The 14,769-nt window shown below is 40.9% G+C and overlaps 1 protein-coding gene across 2 annotated transcripts in view; it reads left to right on the forward strand.

Moving 5' to 3' along the window:
• Positions 1 to 3,836: 3,836 nt before the first annotated feature.
• Positions 3,837 to 14,769, forward strand: part of ankrd44 (ankyrin repeat domain 44) — a 32,895-nt gene continuing 21,962 nt past the window's right edge. The window contains exons 1-4 of one of the 2 annotated variants that reach the window (XM_082509314.1): positions 3,837 to 4,416; positions 11,356 to 11,439; positions 12,611 to 12,689; positions 13,100 to 13,170. In XM_082509314.1, the coding sequence (XP_082365440.1) occupies positions 4,390 to 4,416; positions 11,356 to 11,439; positions 12,611 to 12,689; positions 13,100 to 13,170 (261 nt within the window). In that variant the 5' untranslated portion in view covers positions 3,837 to 4,389. The remainder of the gene's footprint in view (positions 4,417 to 11,355; positions 11,440 to 12,610; positions 12,690 to 13,099; positions 13,171 to 14,769) is intronic. The other variant, XM_082509315.1, reaches the window with a different exon arrangement.

Here is a 14,769-nt window from a genome sequence, read left to right on the forward strand (position 1 = left end):
AAATTATTTTTATCTGTGGATGAAAAGCAACGCTACTGCAGAGCAGAGTAAATCAAGCAAAACTTCTGTTTGTTTTTAAGGAAAACATTGACGAGGTATAGTAAGTGCCAACATGCTGGTAGCATTGCTTGAGTGAAAAGGAGCATCTTAGAGAGGCATCGTTTCTCAGAAGTAACAGTGGACAGATCTTCCCCAATCTGCAAAACACTGCCTATTAATTATGGAACAGTTTCACAGTGATGCTCCTCCTCCTCATGTACAGTACAAAAGAGTCAGAGAATCTGGAGAAATCTCACAACGGTCAAGCCATAAAATCAATATTGGATGCCCATGACCTCCAAGCACTCAGACGGCATGATTATGTTAAGGTAATCACTGCATGGACTCAGGAATCAGGAATCCCGAAACACCTGGGTGAAAGCTTATTGAAAATCCACTAAGGTAAAGCGGAACACTCTTCTGTGTTCAGATAAATGGTAAAAAATGGTAAATGGCCTGTATTTGTATAGCACTTTACTTAGTCCCTAAGGACCCCAAAGCACTTTACACTACATTCAGTCATCCACCCATTCACACACTGGTGATGGCAAGCTACATTGTAGCCACAGCCACCCTGGGGCGCACTGACAGAGGCGAGGCTGCCGGACACTGGCGCCACCGGGCCCTCTGACCACCATCAGTAGGCAACGGGTGAAGTGTCTTGCCCAAGGACACAACGACCGAGACTGTCGGAGCCGGGGCTCGAACCGGCAACTTTACAATTACAAGACGAACTGCCAACTCGAGCCACGATCGCCCCACGATAAACTGAACTTTGAAATTCGTTTCTGGAAATCATGAACCGGGCATCCTCCAGACTAAAGAATAGACTGACCACCTGGCTTGTTATCATTGCTCAGTTCCATCTGGAAACTTAGGGGATGTCTGTAATGCTAAAAGGTATATACTGGTTTTAGAGAAAGATATAATCCCATCCATATCACATACTTTTCATTGAAGGCCTCACATATTTCAGAAAGACAATGCTAAACTGCATACTTCAGCTTTTCCAATGACTTTATAGCAGAAGAGTCAGGACTGTTGAGCAGCCACAATCTAATATGAGACAAGAATCGGACTGCTGTTAAACAAAGAGGGGTTGCTACACAGTGATCCCCCCCCGCCCCCCCTCCAATTAAACATCCAACATATCTTCTCTGTTCTTTTGTGAAAAAATATGGTTTTATGAGATTTGCAAATCATTGCTGCATGTATGTAAACTTACATGTTATATTCTACCTAAAAAAATATTACATTTGGCTAAAATTAGAATAATATAGGCTTGATTTTTGTGTTGTCTCATGCAACAGTTATGGAAGTGACTGGTATGATCACATATTTTGCTGTATCAGCTTCTGAATGTCAGGATTTGCTAACACATTTGTTCATAAATTAAAGGTCTCAGTTTGGCTAAATTTTTCATTGGACTACAAAAAGACTTGTGTCGTTATTATTTACCCTACGAGAACCATCCAGAGTCTATTGAGACATTTCTCTGTGAGTAAAAGTTCAAGAGACAGCACAGCACCGTACTTCCTTCAGTTTCCTTCCGTTATAACCTTTAGAACGCACAACTAACAGAAATGCATGAAAACCACACAGACTGTGTACTTGTACTGTGGCTTCTTAACTTCCTTACTGGGACAAAAAAGTCAGTCCCCAAAAGGTAGATGGTTATATTTTAGGGGGAATATTTACCTTAAGTTTAGGTTTGGAAATATTCAGGATAACAATGTAAGTCATAAGTTAAGTATTGCCCTCTAAAACTTCCTTGTAGGGACAAAAAAAAGTCTACATGAGTTAAATCACAATGTTTTAGGGTAAAGATGTGGTTTAAAGTTTAGTCTAACCCAGCCATGGCTGGGCCACAAGCCAGTGTACTCACTGTTCATAAACTATGTTTGTTGCAGACAATGGAAGAAGAAGAAAGGGGAAAGGCATCTTCAGAGACGAGAGAGAAGGAAAGGCAGGAGTTTGGGGTTGAGAGTTGGGTCTTTAAATGTAGGGACTGTGATCGGCAAAGGAAGAGAGCTGGATAACACGATGGAAAGAAGGAAAGATAGATATATGACTTGCACAGACCAGGTGTAAGAGAAGCAAAGCCAGGAGCAGTGGGGGTCAGTGCACTAAAGGTTGGGTTTCAGGCAGAAAAGAAAGGAAATCTGGAGTAAGTTGGATGATCTATAAGAAAGTAGGAAGGTGCACACAGGTGGAGTACTTCTACTACAGAAAGTGCAATCCGAAAAACATATGAGACTGCAAGGTGGTGTCGGGGGAGAATGTAGGCAGGAAGTGAGATGAGTTAGTTACTTAGGGATGCAGACTTGAGACTGGAGCAGCCAGGATCGGACCACCAAGGTCCCTGTACACCAGGAGTGTGTAAAATGTTCACCACAACTGTAGAGCAGAAGAGAGGTGATGAACAGTGAGCAGCAGAATGGCTTTGTGCTAAGAAAGTGCACTACAGATGTGATGTTTGCTTTGAGGGTGTTAATAGAGAAGTGTAGAGGTCGGGAGTTGCACTGTGACTGTCAATTCTTTGTGGATCTTGAGAAAGAGGAACTGTAGAAATGCACGAGGAAGTCAGGACAGCAAGACAGTGGTGAGATGTCTGGAAGGAGTGCCGGAGGTGTTCAAAGTGGGGGTGGGATTACATCAGGGATTGGCTCTGAGCCCCTTCTTGTTCACAGCGGCAATGGACAGGTTGATGATGATGGCAGCCAGGATGTTTGCAGAGTAGGAAGCAGGTGGAGGAGAGTATGGAGAGGTGGAGGTATGCACTGGAGAGAAAAGGAATGAAAGTTAGTAAAAGCAAGACAGAACACATATGTGTGAATGAGAGATAGACCAGTGAAAAGATGAACATGCAAGGACTACAGAGAGTGAAGGTAAATGAGTTTAAATACCCGGGGTCAACCATCAGAAGCACAAAGCACAAAGATCTGGGTCAGGGCAGATAGCTGCCGCTCCCTGTGCCTGGTTCTGCCGGAGCTTTCTTCCTGTTAAAAACTTTTCCTTCCCACTGTCGCCAAGTGCTTCTCAAAGGAGGAATTTGATTGCTGGGGTTTTCTCAGTATTATTGTAGGGTCTTTGCCTTAAAGACCACAGCTTTTTGAGGTGGCTTCTGTTGCGATTTTGGTGCTCTACAAATAAAAGTGAAATGAAGTGTATAGAAGAGAGTGCAAACAAAGTGGAGTGGGTGAAGATGAATGTGAAAGGGAAGGTTTACAAGATGGTAGTGAGACCTGCTGCCATGTAGTGTGTTTTGGAGACTGTAGCACTAACAAAAAGATGGGAAGTCAAGCTGGACGTGGCAGAGCTGAAGACGTTAAAGTTTTCATCTCAGTATGACCAGGATTAGAAATTAGTACATCGGAGGGACAGTTTAGATTGAGCATTTTGGAGACAGCGTTAGAGGCAAGCCTGAGATGGTATGAACATGTGCAGAGGATGGATAGCAGATGTGGAATATGGAGCTCCCAGGCAGGATGGATGGATTAAACTGGTTTTAGTCCACAAAGAACAATCTGCTCTGTCTACATGGTGCTTGATGTCTGCCCATCTTATCAGAAATTACATTTGTCACTTGAAGTGGGACTAATTCATGAACAAATATCTGGAATGAAAATTACACTACGTCTTTATATAACCTACATCACTGCAGTCATCACAGCCATCTCTCTTTACACGCATTCATTTTTCATGCTTTGTGTTACTTATTTTTGGATCGTGTAACTGCGCTTCGGCCTCTCTCTGTATCCAGTGGATGGCAGCAGCGAGGGGTATTCTGCTTGTTGTTGATGCTGAGGAAGCTTCTCCTCCACTTCTGCATCTAAAGAGACAAGCACGAACTTCCTGTGTGATCTCCGTTCAGCTGACTTCACCCTGGCTGCCTCTCTGGGAGGCTTACAGGCTGTGCAGTCTGGGGGATAGAGAGCCTTCTGTGGGCGGTGTACAGCTCGCAGAGACGCTTGGAATATTCTTGCAGAAGCATCAACAGAAGATCAGCAGCAGCAGCCATAAATGCGGATTGTTTACACCGGTCGGTCGAGCCGTTCCTGCTTCCCCGCCTCCCAGCGACTCCGAGCGGCCGACTGTGCTCAGCAGCGTAGCCGCAGATAGCGTCAGTGGAACGGGGCTGATGGCCCTGGTGCTCGGCCCGGCCTCCATCACCCTCAGCGTCTGCCCGTGAGACTCCTAGAGAGCTACAAAGCCACACCGCTACACCTAGTCGCCTCAAGTCCCGTGGGAAGAGCGGAGAAAGGAGAGGCGGAGCGGGGCTCAGCATCGCACCGTGCATGGTGCTGCGGTGTCGGAGGGAGTGGATGTGCAGCCAGAGCTGACCCAGAGATGGCTGTTCTCAAACTGGCCGACCAGGTAGGACCAGCTAGCCAGTTAGCTTAGCTTCCAGACCTGCAGAAGCACAGTATTTCTCCTCCTGTGTGGTAGGAAAGTGTTTCAGTAGCACATGTTGTGCTATTTAGTTTTATACAGCCTAGAAAATAATAAAATAGATTCCTTCCCTACAGATTGGGCACAGGACTCTATCAATAAATTAGCATAACACTAAAAAAAGAAAATGGCCTTATTATTTGTTGTAAATGTCGTTAAAATGGTGACAGCTCATCTGTCTCACATTTCCTGTTCTGTTTCCTCCTGTAAGCTGTTAATGTCTTCAGTAACTACTGTGTTGAAGTCAAAGTACCCGAGTATGTCCCAGGGAAGGCCCCTAAGTTTGAAAACAATACTTTCAAGCTTTGTATTCTTGGACTTTGCTAAAATAGACTCGCACAGTTCACAGTTGTAAGTATGGATCACTGACTCTTTATGCATCCTCTCAGTGCAACCTGTCTGAATCAGGCTGCTTCAGCTCCTTCCTCTTTAAGGTCCCCTCCCTAAAAGTCCGCCTTCAAACCCATTGGCCAGTTTCTGAAAGCCTGCAGAGTAGTAACACTCAGCCCATGTAAATTGTATTGCTTCTACTTCTGGGCCATCTTTTGCCCATGAGATGATTTATCATCATTTCATTTAAAATCTTTTAAAAACACTCATATAAAATGTGCATTTTGGTGCACACAGTATAGTGTAATTAATCTGTAACTGACTTATTAAACTTGCTTCTTGGTAAAAATGAACAAAAGCCAAGTATGTCTTTTGTTCTTATAGATCCTGCTTTTCTTCTTATATAGTGCTTTTCTAATCTGTTCAGTGGTAAACTGTGAATTAATGAACTAGCTGATAATCAGAAGCTATTGTGCTCTGTAATTAAACCGCAAAATTTAAAGTTGTCTTTGAAAAAGCTAAAATCTTCGTTCAGTGGGTATTGTTTTAAAATTTTTCTTAAAGAAATTCTTTTTCTGTTTATTGACTGATTGTTTCACCTTGAACATGTCGAAGAGGAGCTTAGAGAATATTTTACTTTGAAGGCGATTTAATCAGACAATTTTTATGTAGAATTCTGGCTGAAATATTTACTTGATGAATTATTCAGTATAATATTAAAATGATTTTAACCTGTCCATTTTTTTGAAACTCAATTTTTCAACCACAGTGTTTCTTTTTTTTTTCTTTTTTCTTTGAATTTAAAGTACACAGACTAAATTTGAGGTTTGAATTATTAGTTGAAGTCATTCACAGCTATCAGTTTGGCTCTTGTTAATTTCAAGATATCAACAAATCGAGCAAATTCTTTTAGTCTTAAATTAAACAAACAACATATGAAACAAAAATAAAGCAAAACAAAACAAACATACATAAATCAAAAACAAGAAATAAGCAAACCCCACCACAGTATAGTTTCTTTCATATGAAAAATACAGAATGTGTAACTTTGCAGATTCACAAGTTATGGAAAAACAAACAAACAAACAAAAAAACCCCCAAAAAGAACTGAAACAGCATTACCAGCAACATTACCGTCCTGGGTTAACCCTGTTTTCTTCATTCTTATACTTATTTAAAATTAGGTTTTTATATTTTAATTTAAACTGGTTTATGTTTTTACTTTCTTTTCTGTTAGACTGTTCCATAATTTAACTCCTGCAATTGAGATAGACGTAGTTTTTAAAGTTGTTCTAGCACTTTGTATTTTTAAATTCCATTTCCCTCTTAAGTTATACCCACTTTCTCTTTCTATGAACAATTTACAGATTTCTTTTGGAAGCAATTTATTTCTTACTTTATACATTATTTGCACTGTTTTAAGCTGCACCAAGCCTTGGAATTTAATAGCTTGCATTTTGACAAAGAGTGCATTTGTATGGTCCCTGTACCTGTGCCCCACAATGAAAATGTTAGAAATGCTTACTGGCTGTATGTCAGCAGTGCTGTAATGTTTCAGATTCCTTGTGAAGGACCTCCAAAATGACCTCCAACTCCAAAAATTTAAATTGTCCCAAGGAGACATACTTGACATGATGTGTACAGTACTCTTCAGCAGAGGTTGAAAAATAAGAATTTTTATTTAAACAAGTCATAAACAAGCAGCCCTAAAGGTGTTCAGAGAAATATAAATTTGAACATTTACATTTAAAACTCGGGCACAGTCTGCGACTGTTATGTTACTTTACAGTCACACACTGGTTAAAAAGTACAATTAGACAAACTGCTACAAAAAGAATCACAAACGTGACAAAGAAACATTTAAAGGCTACAAAGAAACTTGTAACAGCTACAGGACACACTATTGCTACAAAGAGACACTTACTGGCTACAAAGAGATAGTTGTTGATAACAAAGACACACAACAGCTACAAATAGACAAATGATGGCTGCACATAGACAACCAGCTACATATGGGCAGAAAATGAAGAGATACACAGTGACTACAAAGCTCTCTCTGTGGGCAGCAGCACAGATACACACCTCTCTGAGCAGATGTGAGCATGGAAGTGTAAAAGTACGTGATTTTGTAAATAAAAATTCAAAAGCAAAACCACCTATTAAAACAGGACTTTGAGAATCACGACCCTCAGAGGTCCTTCATAATCTCACATTAAGATTTTTTTTCAACGTTAACTGACTCAGCATCTCTCTGCAGAGCTCTCATGTGGCCATGTGAGATATGTCTTGAGGGAAGCAAGAGCTGCTGTCAGAGTGTGTGTGTGTGTGTGTGTGTGTGTGTGTCTGTGTGTATGACCTAGAAGTGTAGCACTTCCTGTTATTTTCAGACATGCTGATGATGCCTGATAACTGGATGCCTCAAACTTTTTTCTTTTCATCCCGGGCTTATCAACAGCGGGTACCATAACAATCCCACTGCTGTAACGTCTCTTTTAACTTGTCATCTGCTGAATTGATTCCGAGGTTGACGTCATGTCTAAAATTCCTCGGATGTGTTTGTGAATAAACATCAACTTTTTTTTTCTCTCTCGTTTTTTGTGCGTGCGTGGAAATGAAAGACTCTGTGGGGTAAAAAAAAAACTCATCGCAGAACACAAAGGAAGTACAGGAAGTCGTTGACTTCTGACTTTGTGCCAAAGCACAGTTATGTGTCTGTTGTAGATTTGCACACGATTTGAAGCAGGTGAAACATTGAGACCTCTTTAAAAATGACTGCAAACAGAAGTAAATGGGAACGATTTTGTCCTTTTCAAATACGTAATTGTTCGTGTTAAACTCAACTTTCAAAACGTTCTCAACTTTCTTTATAATTAGCCCCAAACCATAGGATTGTCTTTACAAAGCTGAATAGTGGATCGTGTTCAGGAAATTACAAGGAACGTTTCCAGGTAATTACAAGGACAAAACGAAACTTGTTACGCTTTCACTGTTTGAGGAAGTCTGAAGTGTGCCACTGAGCCTGAGGAGAAGAGACTGAGCCAGTATGAGGCCTGTTACCTCAGGCATCAGCGGAAATGAAGGCATTGTTGCAGAGCACATATATTTCAGATTAGCCTGCTAGTGTGTTTGGAGGATGCCAGTGGAATGAAAACATTGGTAATCAGATGCAGGATGTTTGTGCAGTATAAGGTGGAGAGAGGATTGTCCTGCACCGGCCCAGAACCTCAGGTTCTAATAGCTGGTTCCACTCGGTTCTTGTTCACGATTAGTAAAATCAGTGTTCAGAAATTCCCCCAAAAAACACATGTACTGAATGCTAATGACCCAGCTTGCTTTTAGAAGCAGCACTCCATTAGCTTAAACAGGATAGCACAAGCCAAAACATGTTAATGGTAGCTGATTGATGAATCTAAACTGGACAACATTAGTCGTCTTGCAACCACGTCTTTGGCCTTCACGTGGAATTTAGGTTTAAGGAACTTTCATCTTGGCTTCATTTTTGCACCAACAAATAAAGCTCAGTGAATTTCCACGTCTTCTGCTGTTTGTGGCCCAAACAGGGTTCTATTAATTACTGATTTAGACCAAAGAAAAATAAGGTCAGGTGCTTTCATAAATGTTAAGCTAACATTAGCCTTTGGAAGCATTGCTACTCCACAAACAACAATGGCTCCTGACTAGTAACTAGTGTTAAAAACATCTCCCGCATCCCTATAACCTGTTGTTAAATCCAGGCTTTGTAGAGGATTACACCAGGTGTAGATGTCATAAAACAGTAACATTTAAAGAGATCAACATTGTCTTTTGTTTTTAATTTTAGTGAATGGAGAACCTTTAAAGTATTTATTACAGAGTCATATGTGTTCTGCAGTCTCATTGGTTGCACACCTCAAAGTTGAGATAGGTTTATATTGGGACATGCCTACTTCAAGGCACTAGTGGTTTTGTTTTTTTGCCAGTAGTCACTTGAAACTGCTGAACGTCACTGACTTTCTTTGGTCTGTAGTCACCACCAAAAAAGTAGTAAAAATATTCATCAGCTTTCAGAGTTACTGCAAAAATTTTCTTCTAGTAGCTCTTGTGTGAGCACGTGTTCGATTTCTCTGATTTATAGAGTTTGGGCCTTTTAAACAGTTGACATACTTGAACTTGAGAATAGAAGAAGTGTGACTTTTTATTTAAAATATATAATTATTAGATCCTTAACACAAAAAGGCATATGTTATGGCCAAATATGTTTGGCTGTTACCGGCAGGCTGACACTGCACGTTGAAGAGCATTTTCTCATTGTTATTGGTTACTAACGGGATGTTGGTCACATTGGTTCTGCCTTAAGGCTAATGGGAAGTGTGTGTGTGTGTGTGTTTGTGTTTGCGTGCGTGTATGTGTGCAAGCTGCAATAATGAGCTCCTGTGTTTGAAATAGCCTGTGGGGATGATATACCAGGAAGACTAGTGCAGAAAGCCAAGTCCTGATGTCATTTCCTGTCTAAACCTGTCTTCCTCAAGCTTCACTGCATTTCTCACTTAGCATTTCTCAGAGTTATTGGATTTATTTACTAGAGTTCCCAACAGAGGACACTAGCTTTTCTACTAAGGTATTCCCCTGACACATCCTATGAATCGTTGCCTTCTTGTGGCAGTACCAGCCAACTCCTGAGAGATGCCAGCTGAGTGTTTTTGTTACAGCCACTAAGCATCGAGCTAAATATGCCTATAATCCTGACTCCATCACTGCAACTTTGTGAGTGTGGGAACGAGCATAGATGAGCTCATTTGCATTATTGTGTGACTCTGTCAGTGTTACACATTAGATCTGATCTGAACTAGCAGCTTTAAACATTAGTGTGGTAGAAAAGCAACTCCTGTGTACTGCAAGTAAAAGTAACAGCTACAGTCCTGCGACATGCTGTGCACACGTGTCTGCCTTCACTCTCAGCAGTGAGTGAGATGATGGATGCTGCAGCAAAATTACATTCAGGGGAATGAAACAGTCAGATGAGGAAGAAGTGTTGTGGCGTGCTGTATTTTTTAAAGCAGAAGTGAAAAACTTCTCTGTGGTTGGTTCCTCTCTCAGGTTTCTGAGAAGGAGAGACTGTGTAACAGGAAGTGAGGCAGGAGTAGCAGAAACGCACAGGAAGTGAAGTGAGGCCTCCCTCTGCTCAGCCTGGTTCATAAATAACACAATGAGCACAATCTACACATCATCTACATTTCGGTTTCAATCTTGCAAAATTTTAAATTGAGACATTTTGACTATATTTGTAATTGTGTTTTTAGTATTTTTTTTAAGTAAAGGAGCTATATCTGTTTGTTTTTCACGTTTTCAAATGGGAGCATTTGCTGTTGTCTTTAAAAAAATCATTTTCTAAAAACTGGTAGTCCTTAGCATCCTGTTACTCTTGTTCTCCAATACAAATTTGCCGCCTTCAGAATATTAATAATTTATAAAAATAACAATAAAGAAACATATTTAGATATTAATGCTTAAAATTTTTTGTAATGATATTAACCTGCTACTGATGTTGCTATGACAATGATATCATAGCAACATAACATACTAGCCTAAAAAAAAGAATAGTTAGCTCCTTTGCTAGCCTGAACAAGCTAACATCACCTGCTATTTTAGCCCAAATAGTATAACACCAGTGATAATGACTTTATTTTGTTTAGGTTATTGTACATTAGATACAATAACCTAAACAAAATAAAGCTAGCTGATAATTTAATAGATTAAGCAGAATGAGATAAACTGAACCTAAACTGGGTACATTACCTGCAATCCTCATAGGCTAAAGTAGAAAATAGAGGTACAGTTTTAAAAAGTCATGAGTTTATATAATGTCAGTGCATAGATCATGATTGTGTTTCAGAATTTAATCCATGCTTGTTTCAAAACAGGTTAATCGTTAACAGAAATGTAATCAGGAAAAATGATATTCCCATACTTTGCTTCCAAAGAACCAGAACTTGTTCTAATTTGTCAGAATCTTCCTTTTCAGGGTTTGCCTTTGGACATTGGCTGCTGTTTCACTCGTGACAATTTTGATTGTTAAATTTATTTATTTATTTAATACAAACATTTAAAGAACATATTTGGCTTTAATACTGTTTAGCAAAACCTGCATGAACCTGAACCTAAAAACTGGCCTTTAAGTCCGCCACATGTTGTCCCAGTTTTCTGTGTTTTTGCATTCCTCAAAAGCCTCTGATATCTGCTGTTTGGGCCTGTATTTACCTCACCTCTCTCATCCTGAAAAGAATAATAGGGGCATCGGAGACACTGAGCCCTTTTTTATTTTTGTGATGTGTATCTACCAAAAATTTTCCACAGTAGTTTCTCTGTCTCACAGAGAAACGGGAGATATAAGAAGTAAGGGAAGGCTTGCATTTCTTTTGTGTACAGTCTGCAGTTTTTGTACACGCTGCAGCTTTAAGTACTGCACACATAGGCAGCACTTCATACCGTGGGAAGGATCATAGCCTTTTGTAACGGCCGTAGTGGTCACGTGACTGTTCTTTCTCGTCCCCACAGCCTCCTCTCATCCAGGCAATCTTCAGTGGAGATTCTGAAGAGATCCGTATGCTCATATACAAGTCTGAAGACATCAACGCTCTGGTATGGTCACATGTACACCAAACAGGCATTCTGTCTCTGTGCATGTGAAACACTCACCTATTCATATTTTCCACAGAGCAGATGGTTTGTATTCACAAATAAACTGCATGCAGGTATTTACCTCACTGGCTGCTGCTGTGAAGTGGAGGAAGAGTGAGCTCTTTTTTTTTTAGCTCTTGGTTTCTACATTTATAAACATGACAGATGTGTATAAGTGACACATGATAAAAAGTTCACCCTGCATGTGCTGAATTTATAAAGAATATCAATCTAATTTAAGTGGTTTCACCATAACTCTGTTCATCCAGGACACAAATATTCACACAAAGCACTTGTGTTCTCGCCATCGTCTGTAAGCGTGCATGTTTTAGTGCAGAAAAAGTTTCCTTTGCCCAAAGTCAGCTTTTAGGGAAATAAAACTGGACTCGGTGGCAACCACCTTTTTCTTCGTTCCAACCCCCACTTCCTGTTTTAGAATGAGGGAATTAGGGCTCCGAGTTAAGAATCAGTAAAACCAGAGTTCAGGGTGAGTGTTTATTTACACATCTGCTCATATGGGTATAAATACACAACACATGTCGGGGCTGTCCTCTCTGCTTATGTCAGCCCACTCAGCCAGTGTGATGGGCATTTATTCAATGAGACGCTCTGAGCACGAGGTCACTGATCCTCTACTCATCTGTGACCTCATACCAGCTGCATGAATGGAAATAGCACTGGATTTAAATACTTATAGATTTCGTTATCAGATCCATCTGTTGATGGTACGCTGTATGTTTGGTAAATGTAAACAGAGGCTTTTGTGTTTACAGGAAAACTCCACAGAGCGCTCTAAATGTTGCTGTGCAGACTGGCTTTGCCTTCGAGAAAAATGCAGAACAACTGCAAGCATGTACAAAAGAGCCACACATAGACAAAAAACACCCCCAAAGAAACATAAAGACACATATAACTGCCACACAGAGACACAGAAACGACCACAAAGGGGCAAACCCCCCCACGACAACAACCACAGAGACTCGATCAAACAGCCGCAAAGTCATACAAGCAGATAACAGAAACCATCACAGAGGGAAAATTGCCAGAAGACAATTAGGACTGTAACTGTGTGACATGTGCTCATATGTGGGAGGGTCACTTGTCTCATAACGCACCACTGTTCCTCCATCAGGATGCAGAGAAGCGCACTCCGCTGCATGCAGCAGCCTTCCTGGGCGATGGCGAGATCACCGAACTCCTCATCCTCTCGGGTAAAACACGCCACGTCTTTCTTGCAGATTTCAGCTGTTTTTGTTGTTGTTTTTTATTGAATGAATGTAGATGTGGAGCTTTATGACATTTAAAGCATCCCAGATAAAATACAGTTAGCTCGTGTCCAATTTAAAAACAAACACACAAACAAACCCCTACATTGTTTTGATAATATTAAATTGGCTAAAACTTTACGTAGCCCGGCCACTAGCGTCCTGACTGTCGCCCTCAATATGCTTCATCATTTTCTGGTGAAAGTAATCACCGTATGGATGCATCTAAGGCTCATGTTAGTTGATGGAAGTGGAAGGCTGGTGTTTCCTGGAGCTGTGAGGAAATTTCCAGAGTGCTTTGTAAACGTGAAGTTACATCTTTTCCGTGTTTGCCATGCTGTGTTTCTGCTCTGCAGGGGCACGTGTCAACGCCAAAGATAACATGTGGCTGACCCCTCTCCATCGCGCTGTTGCATCTCGGAGTGAGGTGAAAACACACACACACACACACACAGGCAGTGCAGTCAGGGAACCTCGGTGTGTTTTACATGAAAGCAGACAGATGACTTTTCTTTTCAGGTCTCAACCAGAACTCACGCTGTTCTCCATCTTAAGGAATCTGGGTTACAGCAGTTCATTGGCTGCATAACTCCCAGTATCCATACTGGTAATTCATCATAGCAGGACTAGCTGAAGGATCCACTGGCTGTGTGCCCATTTATAGATACCAAGTATCATGGGTTTATATGTACACGTTAAGAGTGGTTAGAGTTTTAGCAAGCTCTTGCTTATTAGACTGTATGTATTTATGTGACAGATTAACTTTATTTTCAAATTCTGATCACTGTCTTTACATTTAAGTGCAAGATATTCCAACTGTTCAGAAGTCTTGATCCACCCCTCATTTCTTTGCCAGGGAAATGGGAAGTTGAAACATGACCAAACAACCAGGGAAATATAGTTTGTAAGGATAAAGCAGAGTTTGTACAATTCTTACAAGGCTGAAAGTCAATGTCTGGAATGAACATCCTAATTCACCAACATAGCCTGAGCTCTCTTTGGCAAGCTTCTGGGGTTGGCTGTAGCTCAGGTGGTAGAGCAGGTCAGGGGTTCGATCTCAGTCTGCTCCAGTCTGCATGCCAAATATCCCTGAGCAAGATGCTAACGCTGATGCATCCATCGGAGTATGAATGCATATGAATGTTAGATAGTAAGCACAGGAATGACAATGACGAGGGCCGGTATCCTGAAGTGTTTCCATGTGTCCCTGCTGCAACACACCTGACACCTAACCCTACTCAAGTATATTTAAATAAAAGTGCAAGTTTTAAAGAAAAAATGTATTTCTAAAAGTACTTTTATTGCACCTTATTCATTCACTCAGGAGCTGCTGTGACGTGAATCAAATGGCTGAATTGCCACCTGCAGTCCAGTTCTATACAGTCTTTCTAATGACCAACTAATATTATTTAGCTGTGTTGCAGCAGGGACACATGGAAAAGTTACAGGACGCCGGCCCTCGAGGAGTTCGACACCAAAAGTACTCAAGTGAATGTACAAGTTGTGTAAAGTGCTTTGAGTACTCAGAGTAGAACAGAATAATCCTTTAATTGTCCCACAAGGGGAAATTTGGCTGTAACAGCAGCCAGAAAGACACATATACAAACAAACAGTACACAGGACACAGAACAGAAACATACACAATTTTTCTTACATATTTAGATTAAGGATAATGGTTACTATAAACAGAGTACTGTACTATTATTAAGTGAAATAAAATAACTACAGATAAGAGGCAAAGCAGGTTGTAGTGCGAATTGGTTGATTAAATTATTGCAGTTACAGCGCAGATGTAAACATCTGTTTGTTGGGAGCAGTTCTGATTGTACAGTCTGACAGCTGCAGGGAGGAAGGACCTGCGGAAACGCTCCTTCATGCATCGAGGATGCAGCGGTCTGTCACTGAAGGAGCTCTGCAGTTCAGCAACATGCATGGGGTGGGAGACTCTGTCCATCAGAGATGTTATTTTGGCCAGAGTCCTTCTGTCTCCCACCACCTGCACTGGATCCAGGTGCATCCCAGAACA

This window comes from Aulonocara stuartgranti (assembly GCF_965226115.1).
Source record: "Aulonocara stuartgranti genome assembly, chromosome: 16".
Taxonomy (NCBI): domain Eukaryota; kingdom Metazoa; phylum Chordata; class Actinopteri; order Cichliformes; family Cichlidae; genus Aulonocara; species Aulonocara stuartgranti.